Raw genomic sequence first — 20253 nt, 5'->3', positions numbered from 1 at the left:
AGGATATATCTGGCCATGACCACTGAAATATAACAGCAGTCAAAAACTGAAAATACTTTAGAAGTGGAATTCAACCCCTCCATGCTGGAGACGAGGAAGCGAAGGCCAAGTTTTGCCCAAGGGACTTACATGGGGAATATGACAGAACCAGAACAAGATAACTAGCCTTCCATTGAATGCATGCAGGACCTTAATAATAACAACTATTTATGACAGTAACAATAAAATGGGTCAGCCATATTCTATGAAATTATTCAATTTTAGTAGAAAGTGGAGCACACTTATCTATCATTTCACCTTCACAACAACCCCCTGAAATAGATGCTATTATTACCCACCCTGTACTGGTAAGGAAGCAGGCTCAGAGAGGTTAAGTAACTTGCCCATGGTCACAAGCCAATTTAATTTGAAATCCTATCAGTCTACCTCCGAAGCCCATATTCTTGCTTCCGTAATGTTTCTTCTTTCATCTCCCAACCCGGCTACTCAGATGTGGGATTTGAACTGCTCTTGGTCAAGTCCTGAGTTTAAATACATTCCTGGGGAATGGGCTCTGTTGGGTGAATGTCCATAAAGCCTAGCTCCTCAGTTCTGCTGTCAACCCTGCCCAGGTTGTAATGCTTATCACAGCACCCCAGAAAGCTGTAGGTTGGGAGAACTCGAGGAGATGAGCCCATGGATCCAAGGAGACTGGGTCAAGCAGAAAGAATATGGACAGAGTCAGCAGAGCCAGGATTCAAACACCAGCCTTGGGAATCTCCTGGTAGTCCAGTGGTTAGGACTCAGCGCTTTCACTGCTGTGACCTGGGTTCCATCCCTGGTTGGGGAATTAAGATCCCACAAATGAGGCGGCATAGCAAACAACAACAACAACAACAACATCAGCCTTGCAATTCAGCAGCTGAGTGAAGGTGGGCAAGTAACTGGACCCCTCTGAGCCTCCACAGTTATAGGTGCTCTGATCTCAGCCAGGCTCTTAAGCCTTCCCCATCCGTCCCTCTCGGAGTCCCCTGGGCAAGTCCCCAAACCTTCTCTTTCCTGAAGGTCCCCCAACTAAAGTTCCGGTCATCTTGGTCTCAGCAGATAGCCCCATCTCGTAAGCTGGGGGGAGATGGAGGCTCGTAGGTGCCCCTGGGTGGGTGGCATTCCTGCTCTTGCACAGTCATCTTGACCTCTTAGACCTACCTCCCTGTTTATGTCAACAAACAGGTTCCCTTCATGAAGACGTTCCCTTTCCTTTCTGCTCTGAATCCCCATTCTCCCGTGTCCTTTGCATGTCTACTCTGGCCAGTCTGTGTCCACAGCTTCTCCATATATTAATCAGAACTCCTAGGGTTGCAAATAGGAACCCAATTCAAACTGACTTAACAGTATTTAGTTGTGATTGGATCCAGAGTCTGGACCGTGTCAAAAACAATCCATTTCTCTGTGTCCCTTAAGATTGCTTTCCTCTCTGTTGACTTCTTTCTTCTCCAAAGTTTTTCTTGGGCCCATAGCTGCTCCAGACCTACACCCCATTATTTTTGCAATTCCTGCTGAAAGAGAGCTTCCTTTTTCTAAAATTTCCTGCAGCCTGGAACTCAGTCTTGTTGGAAGATGTTCGGTCATGTGCCCATCGCTAAAGCAATCACTGTGCCTGGGGGATGGAATGTTCTGATTGGCCAGGTCCAGGCACCTGTCGAGGGACTGGGTCTGCCCCTGTCTAAAGTGGACATCTTGCAGAGGGGAAGGAGTGGATTCTCCCAGAAAAATAAAGCTGCTCGCTGTACCTGCAAACCAAGCAGATGCCCACTCTGGCTCTTTTCAGATTCATTCTGTTCAATACAGAAACATGCATCTCTCATCTTAAAAATCTCTTCCCTCGAGACTGGGATCTCTCCATTCTACCACTGCTCTATCTTTTCATACAAACTGGATGGAGTTCTTGCTCCCTCCATTTTTTTTACCTTCCGTTCTTTCCATGGTTCACTGCAATCTGGCTTCTGCCCCCACCATTCTATTGAAATCCCTCTCATTGAGTCATCAGTGACCTCAAAATTGCCTCCTCTCATAGACTTGTCTTTTCTTTCTTGACCTCGTCAAACTGGGTACTTTGATCTTCCTTCCTTAAGAAAAAAAATCTGAAAAGAGTTTAAAACTTCCAGCAGCATCAAAAGCTATGCAGGGAAATTAAGTGCCTCCCTGTAGACCCCTAACTAGGCTCCTTCGTTCTTCTTCCCAGAGCCACCCACTGTGATCGGAGTCCTGGGTGAGCTTCTGGAGAGGTCCTCCACGTCACACATGAGGGTATCAGTGCTCGTCTTCAATTCCCATCCCTCGCTTTGTTCCCTTCCATCTTGGAGTTTTTTTCTTTTTTTTTTCATGGCACTGAGCTGACTGACTTTCCTCCTTCTTCCACAACCATTCTTGCTTGAAAAATTGACTCCGTGGAGAGTTCTTTTTTTTTTTTTAAGTTTTTTTTTTTTTAATCACCAAAAGGATTTTGTATTGGGTGTATAGCTGATAAACAATGTTGTGGTGGTTTCAGGTGGACAACAAAGGGACTCAGCCATGCATATACATGTATCCATTCTCCCCCAAACTCCCCTCCAGGCTGCCACATCACATTGAGCAGAGTCCCATGAAGACTTCTGATGACAGTAGAACTTGGAGGACCAAGACATGCCCATGACCCAGAGAGGGAAAGATCCAAAGTGTATTTCTTGGTTATTTACAAGTACAGTTTCTTAAAAACAATCACAAAATGCCCTCCAATTAGGGTATGAAAAACAACAACTCAGAGGTGGATTGTGAATCTGCTTGAAATGTCTTTCCAAGGGAGTGAGGCTTGGATGGGAGACAGGAGGTATCCCTTTTGTGCCTGGGTCCACGTTTTTTTCACTGTCTCTCACCAGGAGCCCAGGGCCTGACGTCACCTGGTGGCTTCCCACATACTCTGCCAACCTTGATGGGACAGATTTTTGTATTTTAAGTGCCTGTAACTGTTAACAGTAATATTCTGGTGATCTCAGAGAGACAGCAGTGAGTGGTCTTGAAGAGAGATTTTAGTTCCCTGCCCAGGAATTGAACCTGGGTGGCTAGGATGGAAACCAGGAATCCTAGCTGCTAGTCCACCAGGGGTTAGAGGCTTGGAGCAAAATTCCCCTGGCCCTTGTCCCCATTGAAAAATGAATTTCTCAAACAGGCAAAAACTGTAAAAACAGGTACAAAGTTTATTATCAGAGACACAGCATAGCTTGTGGGGGAGAGCACACAGTGGAACAGTTTGTTTATTTAAGACAGAAGAAGCAAGGCAGAGAGACACACCCAGGAGGGTGTGGGCGATTTCCCTAATGGAGAGGAGCCCTAGTAAAGAGGCAGTTAAATCATTTATATAGGGCAGTTCTTCCGGGTCTTTGCTTACCTTTGGCTGGCTATCTTATTTCTTCTCCACACCTGACTTGGCCTAGGGCCCTCCCCAGTATGCTTGCACAGGTTTTGGCCAAAATGGATTCCAGTGCAGAGGCCTGTGGGTGGTTTGACAGCACCTATTATGGGATGGCACCCCCTCCTTTTGGTTGTTTTATCGCTTTGCTCCAGCAGAGCTCAGCTCCTGCCACTTTGTCCTCCGAGTATCTAGGGAAAACAGATCTCCAAGTTACTCTGCTGGACAAACTCCAACTATCCAGCTCAGGGGCCCATCTATCTCCCACTTCACTAGGGTAGGTTGGGGTGTGGCAGGGCCCGTAGGACCCCTCTGTTGCCAGGGTACAGCCAACCCCATCAGACTATCTCACTGGATGGGACTGGCTGAGTCACAACTCAATGCAGCTACCAGCTACCATGTCAGATTTTTTTATGTACATTTGTCAAATCATTCTCACTGCACCGTGCAAGATAGATCCATTTGACAAAACAGGAAATCTGGCCAAGGGAATTTAGATAACTTGCTTACAGATTATCTGCAGGTTGATGGTGCTAAGATTATTACCCAGGTCAACTTAACTTTTTCTTTTTCAACTTAACTTTTAAGTCCATGTCACATGATCAGGTGCAATTTGCAAGGTAGTGAGATGTCGCTGACACCCTGTGGTCTCTGGAATCAAGCAGACCAGACTGAATCTTAGCTCTCCTCGTTTACCTTGTATGACCCTGACCAAGTTGTTAACTTTTCAAATTTTCTGTTAAGTGGAGATAATCTTTCCTGCCTATCTTACGGATGTATGAGAATCAAGGCTATAAAAACAGGCAAATAAAAGGGACAATTACTGTTTAAGGGCTAGTTTATTTGAAGCCAGCAACAGCTTAGGTTTAGGATGAATTTTAAAGAATGGATAAGAACAATATGTTACTTTGTTGACATGGGGAAGCATTTAGAGTATATTTCATCTAGTTTTAAAAAGCAGCTTAAAGAATAAAGTGATGATTCTACATTTTTTAGAGAGTAAAAAGCATTCATCGATCAATTCACCCAGCCATCCAGGATGTAGACCAAAATGTTAAGATAATGAAGGTATTGGGGTGGTAGAATTATAAAGGACTTTGTTGGTTCTTTCTCTTGGCACTTGTGAACAAGTTGTTTGTTTCTGCATAAATGGATCAGTTGTCAGATCTGAGCGCAAATCCTAGTCAGTTACTTAAGCTCTAAATCTGTTCCTTGTTGTAGAGCAGACTTCATAGACCTGTTGGATTAAATGAGATCATGCTTGTAAATCACTTATACAGTATCTGGCTAAAAATAAGCTCTTCATATATACTACCATTTATCTGTTGAACAGCACTCAGTGCCAGCTCTATAATGAGATCTGGAAATTCAGGTGTGGGCCAATCAGATGTGGCTTCAGCTCTCGTGTGTGTGTGTGTGTGTGTGTGTATGTGTGTGTGTCTGTGTGTGTGTGCATGCTAAGTAGCTTCCATCATGTCCAACTCTTTGCAACCCTATGGTCTGTCGCCCACCAGACTCCCCTGTCCGTGGGATTCTCCAGGCAAGAATTTTGGAGTGGGTTGCCATGTCATCATCTATATTCCCATCAAGATTGTAAACTCATACAGTAGCTCATACAATCTAGATGGGACTATAGACAATGACAGATATACAAAGAAATAAACATGTAGATCTGGATATTCACACATCTTATTTCCTATGGAAGAAATGAACAGGTTGTTCTGAGAGAGAAGAACAGGAAGAGGAGAAAAGAGCGAGCTCCTTGACTTGGAGGTGATCTGGAATCGCTTTTCTGAGGAGGTAGCATTTAAATTGAGACTGAGGAAAACAAACATTGCATGTTTTTTAAATGAAAATTTGTTAAAAAATGAAACTTGCTATCCAGCACAAAAGACCTCTCTCTTGCCAACTTCTTCCTAACTAGACACAGAGATCAAATATTCCCGATAGTAAGGGACCTTCATTATCAGAAAAGGAGGCTTTAATCTTTCCTTCTTTGCCAAAGGCCAGACAGTTTGGAATATTGTCTGACTCTGCTCGGGAGAAAAACCTTGGTCTACAGACAACTTTTAAAAATGATCAAATGTGTGTGTGGCTCTGACCGTGGCTGGCTGCTGCTCACTGGGTGGGACCCTCCTGCGTTCTCCTGCTGCGGAGACCCACACAGCATAAAAAGGATCCTGAATTTCATTGAATTTGCACATTAAAAAAAGAGAGATTTCTTTGTCTTTTACTCAGACTATATGCTTGGGTATCTTTTCATCATGCCCTAGGCTCAGTTCCTGAAGATGCCCTGATGTCTTGATGGAGGCTGGGCAGGAAGCTCCCCTGTGCCGTTGGCCTCACGTTGTCAAGCCCGGTCAAGCAGCAAAGAGTATGGGGCAGACCCTCACTCTCTTCTCCAGTGTCTTCTGTTGCTGATCTCTTTTCACTTCTGTTTCTTCCCTGGGCTCTTTCCTTCCTTCCTCCAAAGAGGCAATATCTTTCTTTTTGATCCCACTCAGCTTAGATGTTGCTTCCTCCAGGAAGTCTCCCTGGACTTTCTTCTTTCTCCCGGAGCTAGTCTCCTCAGGTCCCTCACCTCTGTACTCAGTGGCAGCATGTGTCACACAGCTCCATGCTGTCCATCTGTGCATCTGTCTCCTCTGCTGGACTGTAAGCTCCATGGTGACAAGGACAGGGACGTCTTATATGCCATCTCATTTCTGATACCCAGCAAATCAGTAGATGGAAGATGCCCATTTAGATAAGCTAAATGTTAGCCTTCGTCATCATTCCCTTAGCACCAAAGTACACACTGGGACAGCTATTAGGGAAATCTTAGGGTTTTTAACTAACATGAAGCTCATTAAACAGCACCAGGCAGATTTTAACAATTGGGTTAAATATTTCCATTCCCTTTATTCCTATTTTCCCCCTTTTCTCCACTGCAATAGCTCCCTCATTTAAAATAGGCTTTGTAGGGACTTCCCTGGCAGTCCAGTGGTTAAGACTTCGCCTTCCAACAGAGGGGGTGTGGTTTGATCCCTGGTCTGGGAGGTAAGATCCCACATGCCTCATGGCCAAAAAATCAAAATATGAAGCAGAAGCAGTATTGTAACAAATTCAACAAAGACTTTTTAAAAATGGTCCACATTTTTAAAAAGTCTTTAAAAAGATACTTATTATTAATACTACTTGACTTATTTAAATTTTCAAAAACACAATAAGCATAAAAATAGAAACATCAAACAGTCTGTGACTCTCCCAGTCTCTACAAGCACATATATAATACACATGCATCAATAGTATACATGCATTTATGTCTATAATTTATAAAATGGGAACATATTGTACACACTGTTATTAATTATATATAACTGTTATATATGAGATTCTTCTACATCTTATTTTAATTTTTAAAAGTGTTTTGCATGGTAATACATAAAAATAGTTATATCATTATTTATTCAACTCTTTTCCCTATTGGTCAAGAGTTGATTTCAAAAAAAATTTTTTTTCCCCTCTAACAACTCTTTGATGAACACTGTGTCTCTTGAACCTCGGAATGTGGGATCTTAGTTCCCTGACCAGGGATGGCAACATGGAGTCTTAACCCCTTCACCACGAGGGAGTCCCTTCCTGTATTTTGACAGGCTAAACCCAGGTGTGTAGAGGAGGGCTCCAGGAAAAGCTCCTGGAGGAAGTGACTGCAGACAGAGGACGTGTAGGCAATGACAGGGAACAGGGTGGGAGGCAAGGCTTCCTGGTGGAGAAGACAGCTTGTGCTCAGGCTTGGAGGTGAGCATGCATGAGCGTTCCAGGAACTAGGAGGATTTCAACACAGCTGGAGGGTGTGTTGGGGGTGGGAGTGGGTCTAGGGAATGTGGGCAGTGAAGGGGCTGTTGGCCAGGTGACCAGCACCGAGTCCTGTACAACCTGTAAACCATGCTGAGGAGTCTGGCTTTGGGCCATGGGGAGCCACCGCAGACAAGAGCAGGAAAGTGACATATCCAGGTTGGCGTCTTTGAAAGATCTCTGTGGTTGCTGTGACTGAGCCAACTCCACATTTGACAGCTAGACTTGGAGCTGTTATTAACACAACGAAACAGAAATTAGAAGGAAGGGAAGAAAAAGAGGGGAAAAAAGAGCTCACGTGTAACAGTTCACAGATAAGATTTTCAGGTGGTCTTGGCTCTTAAATTTGGGGGCTCAAGCGAACACATCACGATCCTCACTCCCCTCTCCAACTGTGGAAGAGGTTCCGTATGACTTTAAATAACCTAGTTGGCTTTGGCCCCCGTTCTGTTCCAGGAGCCCCAGTGATGACAAGGGGGTTGGGTGTTTTTCTGAGTGAGGCTGAAGCGTTCCCAGCCGGAGAAGCAGGTGTGGTCCACGCTGCGTTTGTAATTAGATCCCAGCCGCGGAGCTGCCCATTCTCCAAGGACACAGCAGGCGCAGAGCTGATCGGGCTGTGCCTCCCAAGGGCTGACGTCTCCATTTAGGGAGCGCTCCTGAAGCTAATGGGCAGTGACAGCTCTATTTGAAAAACACGGAAACACTTAGGGAGGCTGTGATCTGCCAGGCTCGTAAGCTGCTTATTAGCAGGGGAAATCACGCTCCCGCTGTATTGTGCCCCCTTGGTTAACCCCTGTTCCTGCATCTCCTCTCGGCTATCTCACTTAAAGATTTCATTGTTCTCCAGGCAGTCGGGGGAGTGATGGGAGAGGAGGCCGCAGAGCTGCCAGAAGCTGTTTCTCCATCTCCCATCATAGCCTCTGGGGAGGCCCCAGCAAAGCAACAGCCTTCTGGTGTGGATGGGAAAGGGATGGGTTTTCGTTGTTTTTTGTTTTTGTTTTTGTTTTAAGAAAAATGGCCCCTGAAGACTCTCTGTGTCTCAGCTTCCTGTGCTAGCTGGTTGGGGTCCCAACACCCAGAAGCCCCCACAGGGCTGCCTTGTAATACACCATCCCACTCCTCCAGTCCCTGCTGCTGACATCTTTGTTTTTTCCAGCTCCATCCCGTCTGCTCCCTCTTTTTCCACAACCCTGTCCACCATCTCTCTCCTCCGGATGATCGCAACCATCTTCTACCCTCCCCGCTGCCTCCACCATCAGTCCAGTGCCTGCTCCTTTCCTGGCCCAGCGAGGGACTCCTGTCTGACCTTTGACATCTCCACTGGACTCTCCAACTTACCATGAATGAAACCAAGGCTCCGTTTCTTTAACCAAACATGCTTTACCCCAGTGTCACCCACTCACCAAGTGGCTCAGCCCACGAGTCTTCTCATACCCCACAGCCAGTCCATCAGCAAATCTTATCAACTCGCAATTCAAAGTAGACCCCTCCCCAGTCAAATGCATCTTCCCATCTTCCCCTCTGTGACCTTCCTCCAGACCACCGTCCTCTCTTGCCTGGATGATTGCAGCATCCTCCTCATTGGTCTGCTTCTGCCTTTCCCCCTTGTTCACCCATCGGTCTGTTTTGGACACAGTCCCAGGGACGCTGCTGTCAGAGCCTGCCTCCTCGGTGCTCAGAATTCTCCAGCCGCTTCTCATCAAGCTGAGCGGAAAAGCCTCTGTCTTCCCAGGGCTAGCGTGGCCAGTGATCTGGCTCCTAGTCCCCTCTTGAGCTCTCAGACCCCTGCTTGCCCCTTGGTCACTGCTCTGGCCACACTGGCTTCGTGGCTGTTCAGTGATCATGCCCAGCAAGCTCCCGTCCTGGGTCCTTTGCCCCTGCAGTTCCTTCTACCCAGAATGTTCTTCCTGCCAGTGTGTGTACAGTTCCTCCTGGCTGAAGGCTTGCTGGACCGTCACCTCCAAGCTGACCGATTTATCAAAAATGGCCTCATCTTCACTCTTCACCCCGACTCTGTTTTTCTTAATGTCACTTGTTTCCATCTGGCATTATTATTTGTTTTGTTTTGTTGTTTTGGGGGAGTTTTGGCCACGCAGCCTAGCTTGTAGGATCTTGGTTCTCTCGACCAGGGAGGGAATCGGGGTACCGGCAGGAAAAGCACCAAGTCCTAACTACCCAACTGCCAGAGAATTCCTCATCTGGCATTAAAATATACATTTACAGTTATATTTTTATGTATTATTGATTGCCTTGCTTCTCCAGTAAAACGTAAGCTCTGTGAGGCATGGATTTTCTATGATTTACTATTAACACAGGGCCTGGCACATAGAAGGTACTCAAGAAGTGTTTCATGAACGAGAAAATGAATAAGCAATGAAAGAATCTGGACGGTGTTCCTGATCGCACTGTGTTGACCTTGACGGCAAAGGTTTTGTGCAGACGAAAGTTTTGCCCCACTGGCCAGAAGAAAAAACCTGAGTCTTGGTCATTTGGTTGGCGGTCCCTTATCGGTACTGAGGCCAAGCTGTCAAAACAGCTGAAACAGTTTAGTTTGGAATAACTAATGTGCTTCTCCAAGTCTTGACACGAGTCTTTAAAAATGCAAGGCTGTTTCCTCAGTGTTTAAAACTTCAACATCATGGAAACACACCATCATAGGAAGTGGATCCTGTCTGGGGGGAATTGTAGTGGAAAACGAGAACCAACGATGCTCACAGCTTGGCTGTGTTGATCACTTACTCAGTGCCAGGCATGGTGTCAGTCCCACACGGGATCTCATTTTATCCTCATCAGAACCTCATTTGAGAAAAATTAGAGTTGTCTCTAGTGTACAAAAGAGGAAACTGAGGCTTAAAAGGAGTTGGCCAGGGTTGCACACCTAGCAGGCAGTGATTCCAGGATTTTACCCCATGTGCCCCTCATCCCACTCTGTGCGGTCAGTCGTCAGCCCGCCAGCCATTTTGCAACGTGGCCCTGGGAGCTTGGACTCTGACAGACAAACCTGGCTGACACAGTAGCTCCGCTGTTTGTTAGCAGTGGAACCCTGAACAAATTACATCGCCTCCTTGGCCTCAGTCTCCTCATCCATACAATAGGGACGGCCATAATACCCACTTCATAGGGTCTTTGGGAGAATGAAATAAAAGTAATACAAAGAAAGAGCATTCTAGCACGCCTGGAACATACAGAATGCATAATACACATTAGCTGTTATAATTATTAGTGTCTTCCCAAGTGGCTCAGTGGTAAAGAATCCGCCTGCCAATGCAGGAGCCGCAGGAGACTCAGGTTCCATTCCTGGGTAGGGAAGATCCCCTGGAGAAGGAAATGGCAGCCCCCTCCATTATTCTTGCCTGGAGAATCCCATGGACAGAGGAGCCTGGCGGGCTACAGTCCATGGGGTTGCAAAGAGTCAGACAGGACTGAGCAACTGGGCATGCATGCATATCACGATTGTCATCACTCCCACTATGTTCTTAGGCTGTGGTTGCCTCCTGTAGCTGCTGAAACACTGAGAGACTTCATGCAAATGGGTTTGCTGGTGAAGAAGGAGGAAGATCAGGCCTAGTGACTCAACTCTTCTCGTTAGATGGGAACTGGTGTGTGCATGTGTATGTGCTCACTCACGAGTGAACATATGTACACACACACACACACACACACACACACACGCACGCACGCATGCGCACGTTATCACCCTACCTCAGACCAGGACCTTGTCATAGAGAAGGACAGCAGGAGGCATGAGAAATGGTGATGGTTTCTTCTCGAGAGCTTGGGGAGATCCCAAGCACTGGGTTGGCTTTCATCCCACACCCTTCATTCCCATCTGGAGGGAGAATGGCTGCGTTTATTTCCTGGTGCCTTGTAATTAAGGGTCAATGATTTCTCCTTCCAACCAGGGCCTCGTAGTGGCCCTGCCATTGCAGCCACCAAACCCAGGTCTGGATGTTTCTCTCCATTAACTGGAGCATGTAAACTCTTGTATCTCTGGAGTTGGAGAATGTCTCCAGAGATGACTGAGAGCCAAAGGACAGCGCTTTAAGAGACCTGCGGCTTAATGTTGGGAATCTCCGAGGTGAAGTATAAACGGGTCATTACTTTGAATCTTGTACCACAAAAATATCTCAGGGACCTTAATCCCATCTCCTTCAGGAATGAGGTTGGCCAGCTTCTTGGGGTGGAGTTGGGAGAACATGCCACATGCTACCATCCCCACCATCCCATGCTGCCATCCAGCTCCTGACTGCCCAGAAGGACACCACGGGCAGCTCATGAGCTACAGGAACTGAAGGTCGGGAGCTCAAGGTCACCTGCCGATCCGTGGTCATGAGAATTTTGCATTTTATGTTGCTCTCATTTCTGATCATCAAAACAATCTCTCCGAGGTAGTGAAAGGGAAGGGCTTGGAAAAGCCACACCCAGTTTCGTTTGGTTCTGTTCTGTTTTCAGTTTCGTTTAGTTTATTTTTTCCACCCACCACAAATTCTTCTCTTCCCCTCTCATAGTGTGGGCGAAATGCTGAAAACTTCGACCGATTTTTCACCCGCCATCCACCAGTTCTAACACCTCCTGACCAGGAAGTCATCAGGAATATTGACCAATCAGAATTCGAAGGATTTTCCTTTGTTAACTCTGAATTTTTAAAACCTGAAGTCAAGAGCTAAGTAGCTGTGTAGATTTCCGTCCTTCATTTCTGTCATTCAAGCTCAACGGCTATTGTGGTGACATTTTTTGTTTTTCATTGCAAAGTTGCATCCATGTTTTATTTGCTGATGAAACTAGAGTGACCATGTTTCAGGACCCAAATGTCCTCAGGTAGTTTTGGAGCATCTCTGTGAGATGGGATTATGCAGATGGCGCGTTGACAATGTGGCTGCATAATCAGCACATTATCAAAGTCCTTGTAGCATTTATTTTCCCCAGCATGTCAGTGATGTAGATCAGGCAGGGACAGAACATGACTGCTTTCTCCCCTTTTTTCCTGCACCGCCATTTTCATCCCTTTTCCAACGCCAACCATCCAATCTAGATTTTTTTCCTGCCAAACAAGTGGATAATCAGATGTTAGCAGTATTCTCCTGCTTCCAGTCCTGGAGCTTGCCTTGTATCCAAGTAGATGGTTGCTTTGCCTTAGGGGGAATTTCCTCCATTCTTCCTGGTTTGGAGGCCCCAGGAGCTTTGGGGAAAAAACATGCTAAAAATAAAATTTTGGTTTTTTTTTAACTCAAAAATTAAGAAGATTATCTAAGTCCTTTTAAAATTCCAAGAGTGTGCTTTTAGTAGTTTCAATCTAAGGGCACCTCCAGGAGTCATAAGGCAACCAGCTTGGGTGCTACCTTAATGCTGTAATTTCTGGTTCTGTGTGTCCCCCGATCACCTTCATCCCCAAACTACTTGAACAGGGCATTTGGACTTACTCCCTGAAAAGACATGGTCACTTTAGCAAAGTCCCAAAGGGCCATGGTTTTACATTACATTTCAAACTTTATTTGCTTTGGGGTTTTATTTCTGTTGTTCAAATGCAAAAAAAAAAAAAAAAAAAGTTACTCACTTTTGTTACACATGCTTTGAAATACGTGTCCAAATGTTATTAACCACAATGACCTGCTTTGATTTACCGAGAAGACGGCTCTAGAGCCTGGCAGACCCATGCCTGCTCGGATGGGATTTGTCTAGGTTTGTTGCTGGCTTCGGAAAGCTAATTAAGTGCTCTGAGAAAGACACCATGTCTTGAAAACATAGACAGTTGTATTCTTCACTTTGATGTTGTTTTGCAAGATGTTTGTGGAAATGTTTGTATCTGGATATCTGTTATGTGCCATTTTTCTTCTAGCATCGAGATACAATAAAAAAAAAAAAAAGCAAGAAAAAAGAAGAAATACTATTTCAAGGAAAACGGCTATTTATGAAAAACACGGACCCAAACTGCAGAATGGGGCCTCCTGAGGCTTCAGGACAGAAAAAATTAAAGCCAGATCTTAATCTTGGCCCCAGTGTTCAGCCAGTCAGAGAGACTGAAACTGTGGATCATTTAGAGACTCCTGGGGGCCTTTGATGGGGTGGGATGAGCTGGCTGGGGGGTTCTCCAATGAGATCGGAGCTCAAGGCTCAGATTCTCACCAGAGGCAAGTTTAGGGGCCAGCTAGGAGCAGGGCTGGGGCTGTTGAGTTTGTTATCGAAATCACTACGCCTCTCAGCTCAGACTCATCCTTTCTAGCAAATAGCTTCACGAACCCCCAGAAGCCCAGGGAAACCCCTTGATTGGGGAAATTCCTTTTCCCTCTGAGCAGAGGACAGCAGGTGGTCCCCCATCCCGCCTCCTGTCCCCCGCTGTCCTCAGGCAGCCCTGAAGGCAACTCTTGTCACAAGTCAAGTGATTTCCACAAGCGCCAGGGCTTCTAAGAGACCATCAAGGGAACTTAAAATACTTGACAAGTGTCCTTTAGGGGAGACTTCTCATCTTTAAGAAAATTGTGATTTGATTTCCACTTGGGCAAAGCCCCCTGCTGTTCACTCCTTTCTGCCTGCTCTCGTCTCCTTGCTGGGGGCTTGGGGACCATCCCTGTGGCCACTGTTGTGGGTCACAATCTAGACGTCAGGGGAAGCAGACACGAAGCCCTAGCTCTCAGGCTTAGGAGGTAAGAGAAGGAGGAAAACTAGGGAAGAGCCTCCTCGTTGTATTGTTGGGAAACTGGCATCAGGAGGGAGGAAGTGACTTGCCCAAAGTCAGCCAGTTGGAATGCAAACCCAGTTTCCTGAATCTCCATACAGGTCTCCCTCCTCTGTGACTGCCGTCTCTGAGCCATGCCCACCAACAGGTTATTTGAAGTCTTTCATCTGGCTGTTGGGTCACCAAGCCTTTACTTGGATATACTCTCAGGAAGATTAAAATCAAGGAGAAACATTGGGCCATCGACAAGTCATGAGAGACAACTTTAGAGAACTACGTAGGATGAGTGAATAGATATAAATAAATAGGTAGATAGAGATAAATAGATATAAATAGAAAGAATATACTGTGTGTGTGTATATATATGTATTATATTTACTGCACTCTACATTTTCCAAATTGCTGACATTATTTTTCAAAAGTTTAATAGTTCCCAGAAGTAGATACTCAAGCCAAAGCCTCTGTTCCCCTAATGCATTGAGCTGAGAGTTGTTCAGGGAAGCCTTCTGTGAAAGGGAGGGATCATTAGAATTCTTGCAGTTGCCTATTCCATCAACATTTCAAGTGCAGAGGAGACTGAGAACAGATGTAATCTCAGCGGAATACTTTGCAACACATCCAAGAAAGATTTTTAAATTAGTTTTTGTGATTGTGCATGTATTCCACCCTCCTTTCATTCACCCAGCCAGCATTTAGTGAGCACTGACTGTGTGCTGGGCTCTATCCTGGGTGCCAGGAGCATGGTGGGGAGCATGAAGATGCAACCCAGGAAGGTAGTCATTAAACAAGTCATTAAAAGCACGATGTGCTCTAGAGATAACTCGTCTCTAGGTTAATCAGGGAAGACTTCTTTTAAGAAAGGAAGAGTCATCAGAAGACTTTGGGGTTCTTTCTCTCTGGAGACCACATTGGAGGCTAAAGGAGATACAGCAGCACCCTCTCAACCCAGATTCCTGGTCCAATCCTATAATGCCAAGGTGGGGAAAGAGAGACAAGAGCTGGGATGAGTTTCTTTCTAGGAGGCTGAAGGCACAGTCTCCATACTTGATCCGATCACAGAATCATGAAGATGTGAGCTGACTGGATGCCTGTATGATGAGAGGGAACTAGTTTCAGAACTCAGTTCCAAGTCGTTAGTCCAGATTCCTGCAGGCATTACCCTTTCGGGCCCTCAGGAGACACTGCCCCTGGCTTGACACCACCTGGTTCTTCTAGATGAGACAGGCTGCTGCTTTCCAGAAGAACTTAAATTAGAGGGTCATTTTGTAAAAAGAAACTAAATAAGAAAATCTAAAGAAGACTCAACACAGTCCAGGGTAGTCACAGCTAGTTGTCTACCAGGATCTTAGAATCCCTCTTTCCTTTGTTGGACTCCTCATTGACCTTCTCTTCTAAGAAAACACAGGGCCATGCTCACAGTGACCATCTTGGGGAATTACTAGGAAGCCAGTGGAATTAGTGGGGCTTCCCTACTGGCTCAGATGGCAAAGAATCCACCTGCAATGCAGGAGACCTGGGTTTGGTAACCTTCCTGGGGTGAGTGCAACTATTTTCATGTAACTTCAGATACCATCAGCCCGGAAAGGAATTGTCCCAACAGAGAGGCCCGTTCTTTCCCAACTTTTAGGGTAAAGTTCAGGGGTCTTTTCTATTGAGGATCTGCCCACAGTGGCGAGTCTTGTTTGGACCATGTGGCTGATTGAAGCATCACCAATACAGCAAATGGGGTAGGACTTTCGTAATTGGGGATGATGCAAAGCGAACCTCTGCTGGATGCCCACAGGCAGGGAAAGCCACACCGGGGGACCTGCAAGGAGGCAGCTGCCTGTCTTCTAGCCTCAGGTATTCCCAGGGCCAACACCCAGCCCTGGAGCTCTCAGATCTTGAAGGAGCCTCACACAATTCTATCCATATTGGGGCTCACAATGGGCAAGGGCCCATCTGAGCGACCCACAGGATCAGTGGGAACAAATTCCATTATTTTGCTCTAGAGTGAGATCTCTAGCTTGGGGACAACTGTAAGTTGTCAGAAGTCAAGAGGCTCATCTTTCATTAAGTCTTCATTCATCTGTTCACTCATTCAGCAAATAATCATGGAAGGCCTGCCATGTACCAAGTCTTGGCACTGGAAATATACAGACAAGGACTTTACCCCCCTGCAAAGAGGCAATAAATAATCATGACAATTTCTGACAGCAGCAAGTGCAATGAAGACAATTAGAAAGATGTTTAGGTATGACTAGTGGGGTTTAGAGAGGGAGGCACAGACAGTATTAAAGGAAAAGCTGGCATTCAAGCCTTTCTCTGAACACAGGAAAGAATGCATTCAGTGCCTGGGACAGCACAGGACAGGCTGGCAGCTGGCAGGATGAGAAAAAAGCAGAGTGGGTGGGGCATGGCAGGAGATGCCCACTACCCAAAAATCAGCTCCACCACTATCTTCAGCTCACTCCCCTCTGACCACACCTACTGAATTGAATTCCTCATACTCCCCTCACTCCACACCCCCACACATATACCACAAGAGTAAGTAGGGGAGCTTCATAGGGATATTTTACCTCTCTCAGGGGAGCAGTCAAAAAGAAGGCATTCCTGTGAGAGGCATTTTGCAAAGGGTAGTGAGGCCAGCAATGAGAAATCCTTGTCAGTCAATGCCCTTTAGGGGTTAAACCTAAAGCAGGGATAATGATCGGCCAAACTCTAGCAAATCAGTCAGTTCTCTCCCTTCTTGACAATCTGACACCACTCTGGCTTCAGCCGGGTAACCTGCCCAGTACCAGTGAAACCCATGTGTTATCCTTGGTTGTCCTTGCAATACACCAGCCATCAAACTGTCCCCCAGTCAGAGAGGCTAAGATGAAGCATAATTGGGAATCATGTGGTCAGGTAAAAGTCACTACCCCGCTGTGGAATCTTGGGCAAGTCACTTTACCTTCCTGTGCCTCAGTTTTCTCATATGTCAGAGCACTGGGGGCGAGGAGCTCTACCTGCCCCCAGGTGGGTGGTGAGGATGGGAAGATCATAGGCTGGTAAGGACCCTGAAGAGGCGAGAGCATCATACAGATGTGAGATCTTTTCATGAGCCCACACTCTTGACATTCCCTGGTGAAATTTGGCCCAAACTATAGCTAGTAAACGGGGATTGATGTCCCCTCTGCACCCCCACCCCCCAAAAATGAAACTCCAGACCAACTAGGAGAAAAGAATATTTTAAGACTGCTTTTCCAGACTGAGTTTTTTAACCAGATGCATCATCAGAAGATCTCTGATGATCATCAGAAGAACCTCTGGCTGATGAAGACTAAAATTCTAGTCTGTGGGTGGATTTCTGAGCATCCCTTCAAAGCCTCGATTGCCCCGGGGAATGTGGGATGGATAGTGATCCCCTCCTTTCATTGAGCAGTGATCTAATGTCCCCATTCTTGCCACTCTGCCTTCTGGGGATCTGAGTGGTTGTGAGCTCTTCTCCCTTTTAAAGAAAGAAGCCTCCTAGCCACAGGGGGCGCTCTTGAATGATTTTCTCCTGGACGCTCTACCACATGACTATTTCTATGACATTATACCTTGTAAGAGGTAGTTTCCAACTCATCTCAAAGCCGAAGAAAATCACACACACACACACACACACACACACACACACCATATTTTCTGGCAATCCTTAAAGAAAATCAATGTCTCATTTCTTTTCTTAGAAAATTTCCACCAAGTTTTCTCTCCAGAAGCCAACATACGATGTGAAATGAAAGCCAGGGAATAGTATTGCAGTGCAGCTGCTAAAACCGGTCAGCACAGGGCTTCTCCCGACTCTGCCCATGAGACGTCATCAGCTTCCCAATAACTGGCATGTCTCGGTCACATTTCCTCCTCCTTATGCCCTGTTAATGTGTTTGCTTTCCATTTGGCAGAGAGACAAGCGAGACACCTCCAATTTCGACAAAGAGTTCACCAGACAGCCTGTGGAACTCACGCCTACTGATAAACTCTTCATCATGAACTTGGACCAAAATGAATTTGCTGGCTTCTCCTATACTAACCCAGAGTTTGTCATTAATGTGTAGGTGAATGCAAACTCCATTGTAAGCCTGGAGTATAAGACTTCAGGCCAAGTGTATGTATCAATTCTAGTCTTCCAGGATTCATGGTGCATATGCTGGCATTCCACACATGGAGAGCTTGTCCTAGAGGGCTTTTCTTCGTATGTGTAGCTTGCTAGTTTGTTTTCTACATCTGAAAATGTTTAGTTTAGAATAAGCGCTTTATCCAATATTAGAAGTACAATTTTCCAAACTTCCAGAAACTCATCAAACAAACAGATGATGTCAAAACTACTGTGTCTGATACCAAAATGCTTCAGTATTTGTAATTTTTAAAGTCAGAAGCTAATGTTCCTGGTAAAAGTTTTTACAGTTATTCTATAATATCCCCCTTGAATGCTAAGCATGACTGATATTTTTAAAAATTGTGAGTAAGCTTTGCAGTTACTGTGAACTATTGTCTCTTGGAGGAAATTTTTTGTTTAAGAATTGATATGATTAAACTGAGTTAATATATGCCAACTCTTGTTCACATGTCTGCTTTTAAATAGAGTCTGGTGCAGGGGTTACACTCTGGGAAGTCATAGCCTGATCCCATAGACAAGCTTCATTTCACTGGCACAGAATTTCATTTAATTGAAATTGTTGTCAACATTAAAAAATGAAATTTTTATGTAGATTTCTGGACTTTCAGATTCAGTTGAAAAAAAAAATCAGAAGACTGGCAGCACTGGGCCTATATTTCCATGTGGAAATAATTCAACAGAACTGAGAAATGGCTGTCTCTTTAAAATTAGTGCATCCTCTCATTTTACCACAGTCTCCACCACTCCCTACTGTCCTACACTCTCATCCACTTCCCTGGATGCTGTGGCCCTTTGAGGTAAAGATCTCTGCTATTTGCCAGTCATAGATTTCATGACCTTAACACTTTCCTGTGCCCATCATTAGGGTATCTGGCCAGTCATCCAGTTGAGTGGTTGTTATGTAGTCAGTCCTCAAACACAAAATACATGATACAGTTTCATGACAAAAGGCAACAGGAAGGTTGGCATCAGGACAGAACACTTCTGTGGTCTAGGTGGATGTCACTCGCATTTGTAAAACTGCTTACCTTCTAATATTTTCTCCTAGTTCCATATCTGCAACAGACAAAACAAACAGGGGTTTGCCCTCTTCTCAACAGCCGTACTTGTCCAAAGAAGCCGGAAGAGGAGGGAAACAAATAAGGGAGATTGCTTCTAAAAGCTGTTGGCATGATAAGGAGACCCATTCTCTGAGATCAGAGTGGCGTGTTACTGAATCACTGGGTATGAGCTTGACACTTTCTTCTCTGAATGAAATCAGGCTTCTGTTTTCTTTTTGAAAGCTGTAGTAAACCAATCAATAACACCTACCTTTGAAGTTGCTAATGACATGGGGTTGCAGAAAAGAGCAGATCTGTCACTGCAAATTCATCATGACTCAACAGACTATATTCATCTTCTCCCTCCTTGGAAGACCCCCAGGAAATGGGCATTGGGCAGATACAGTGAAACCACTGATTCTAGTGTACTCTGCAGAATTTCAGTAACACTGCCAGTTACATCAGGTAAAGCTAACTTAAAGAAGAAACTGTGTGTTCAGTGCATCACATTCAGAAAACAAAAATATGTGAATTTCTATAGATGTTTGATGGCATGTCCAATTAAGATGATATTGCAGAAGTTGTCATTGCTACTTCTGATTCCTCCATATTTCTTGCCAGCCCTGCATATTTCCTCCCTCTGCTGGATATAAACCAGCCTTTTATTTCATAAATAATTGACCACAAGCTCTGAACCAGGCATAGTTCTGGGTGCTAGGGATATAGAGACCAACAAGACAATCCAAGACTTTCTACACAGAGGCACAAGAAGAGTGCAGAAGTTCCAGCCTTTCATCTTCCTGGGATAACATCCAGTGAAATAAGAGTGGGAGCTCCTATAAGAGCCTTGCAGTTTCCTCTGACTGGCTCTGCCTGGTCCCGTGTACATCCCTGAACCAAGCCCTGTATCTGGGGTGGAGAGAGGTCGTGGGTAGGGTATTTTGATTGGTCAAGCCTAAACTGTATTAGTTATCTACTGCTGTGTAACAAATTACTCCAAAGCTTTGAAAGAGCAAACATTTATTACACAACATTTTGGTCTGTGGTCAAGAATCTGGTTGGTGTGGCCTCTTATAAGGTTGCACTTAAGCTGTTGGCCAGGATTGCATTACATATGAAGGCTCCACTGGGGAACAGGAGATTCACTTCAAGCTTAATC

The 20253-nt window shown here is 45.3% G+C and overlaps 1 protein-coding gene across 2 annotated transcripts in view; it reads left to right on the top strand.

Moving 5' to 3' along the window:
* PRKCB (protein kinase C beta) overlaps positions 1 to 18390 on the top strand; it is a 374584-nt gene extending 356194 nt beyond the window's left edge. Inside the window, exon 17 of one of the 2 annotated variants that reach the window (XM_068969543.1) lies at positions 17840 to 18390. In XM_068969543.1, the coding sequence (XP_068825644.1) occupies positions 17840 to 17992 (153 nt within the window). In that variant the 3' untranslated portion in view covers positions 17993 to 18390. Of the gene's footprint in view, positions 1 to 11769; positions 11929 to 17839 lie in introns of those variants that run through there. The other variant, XM_068969542.1, reaches the window with a different exon arrangement.
* The last annotated feature ends 1863 nt before the right edge of the window (positions 18391 to 20253 follow it).

Source organism: Capricornis sumatraensis, chromosome 3, assembly GCF_032405125.1.
Source record: "Capricornis sumatraensis isolate serow.1 chromosome 3, serow.2, whole genome shotgun sequence".
Classification (NCBI taxonomy): Eukaryota; Metazoa; Chordata; class Mammalia; order Artiodactyla; family Bovidae; genus Capricornis; species Capricornis sumatraensis.
Note: the sequence above shows the minus strand (reverse complement) of the source record. Positions and strands in the feature narration are given on the sequence as shown.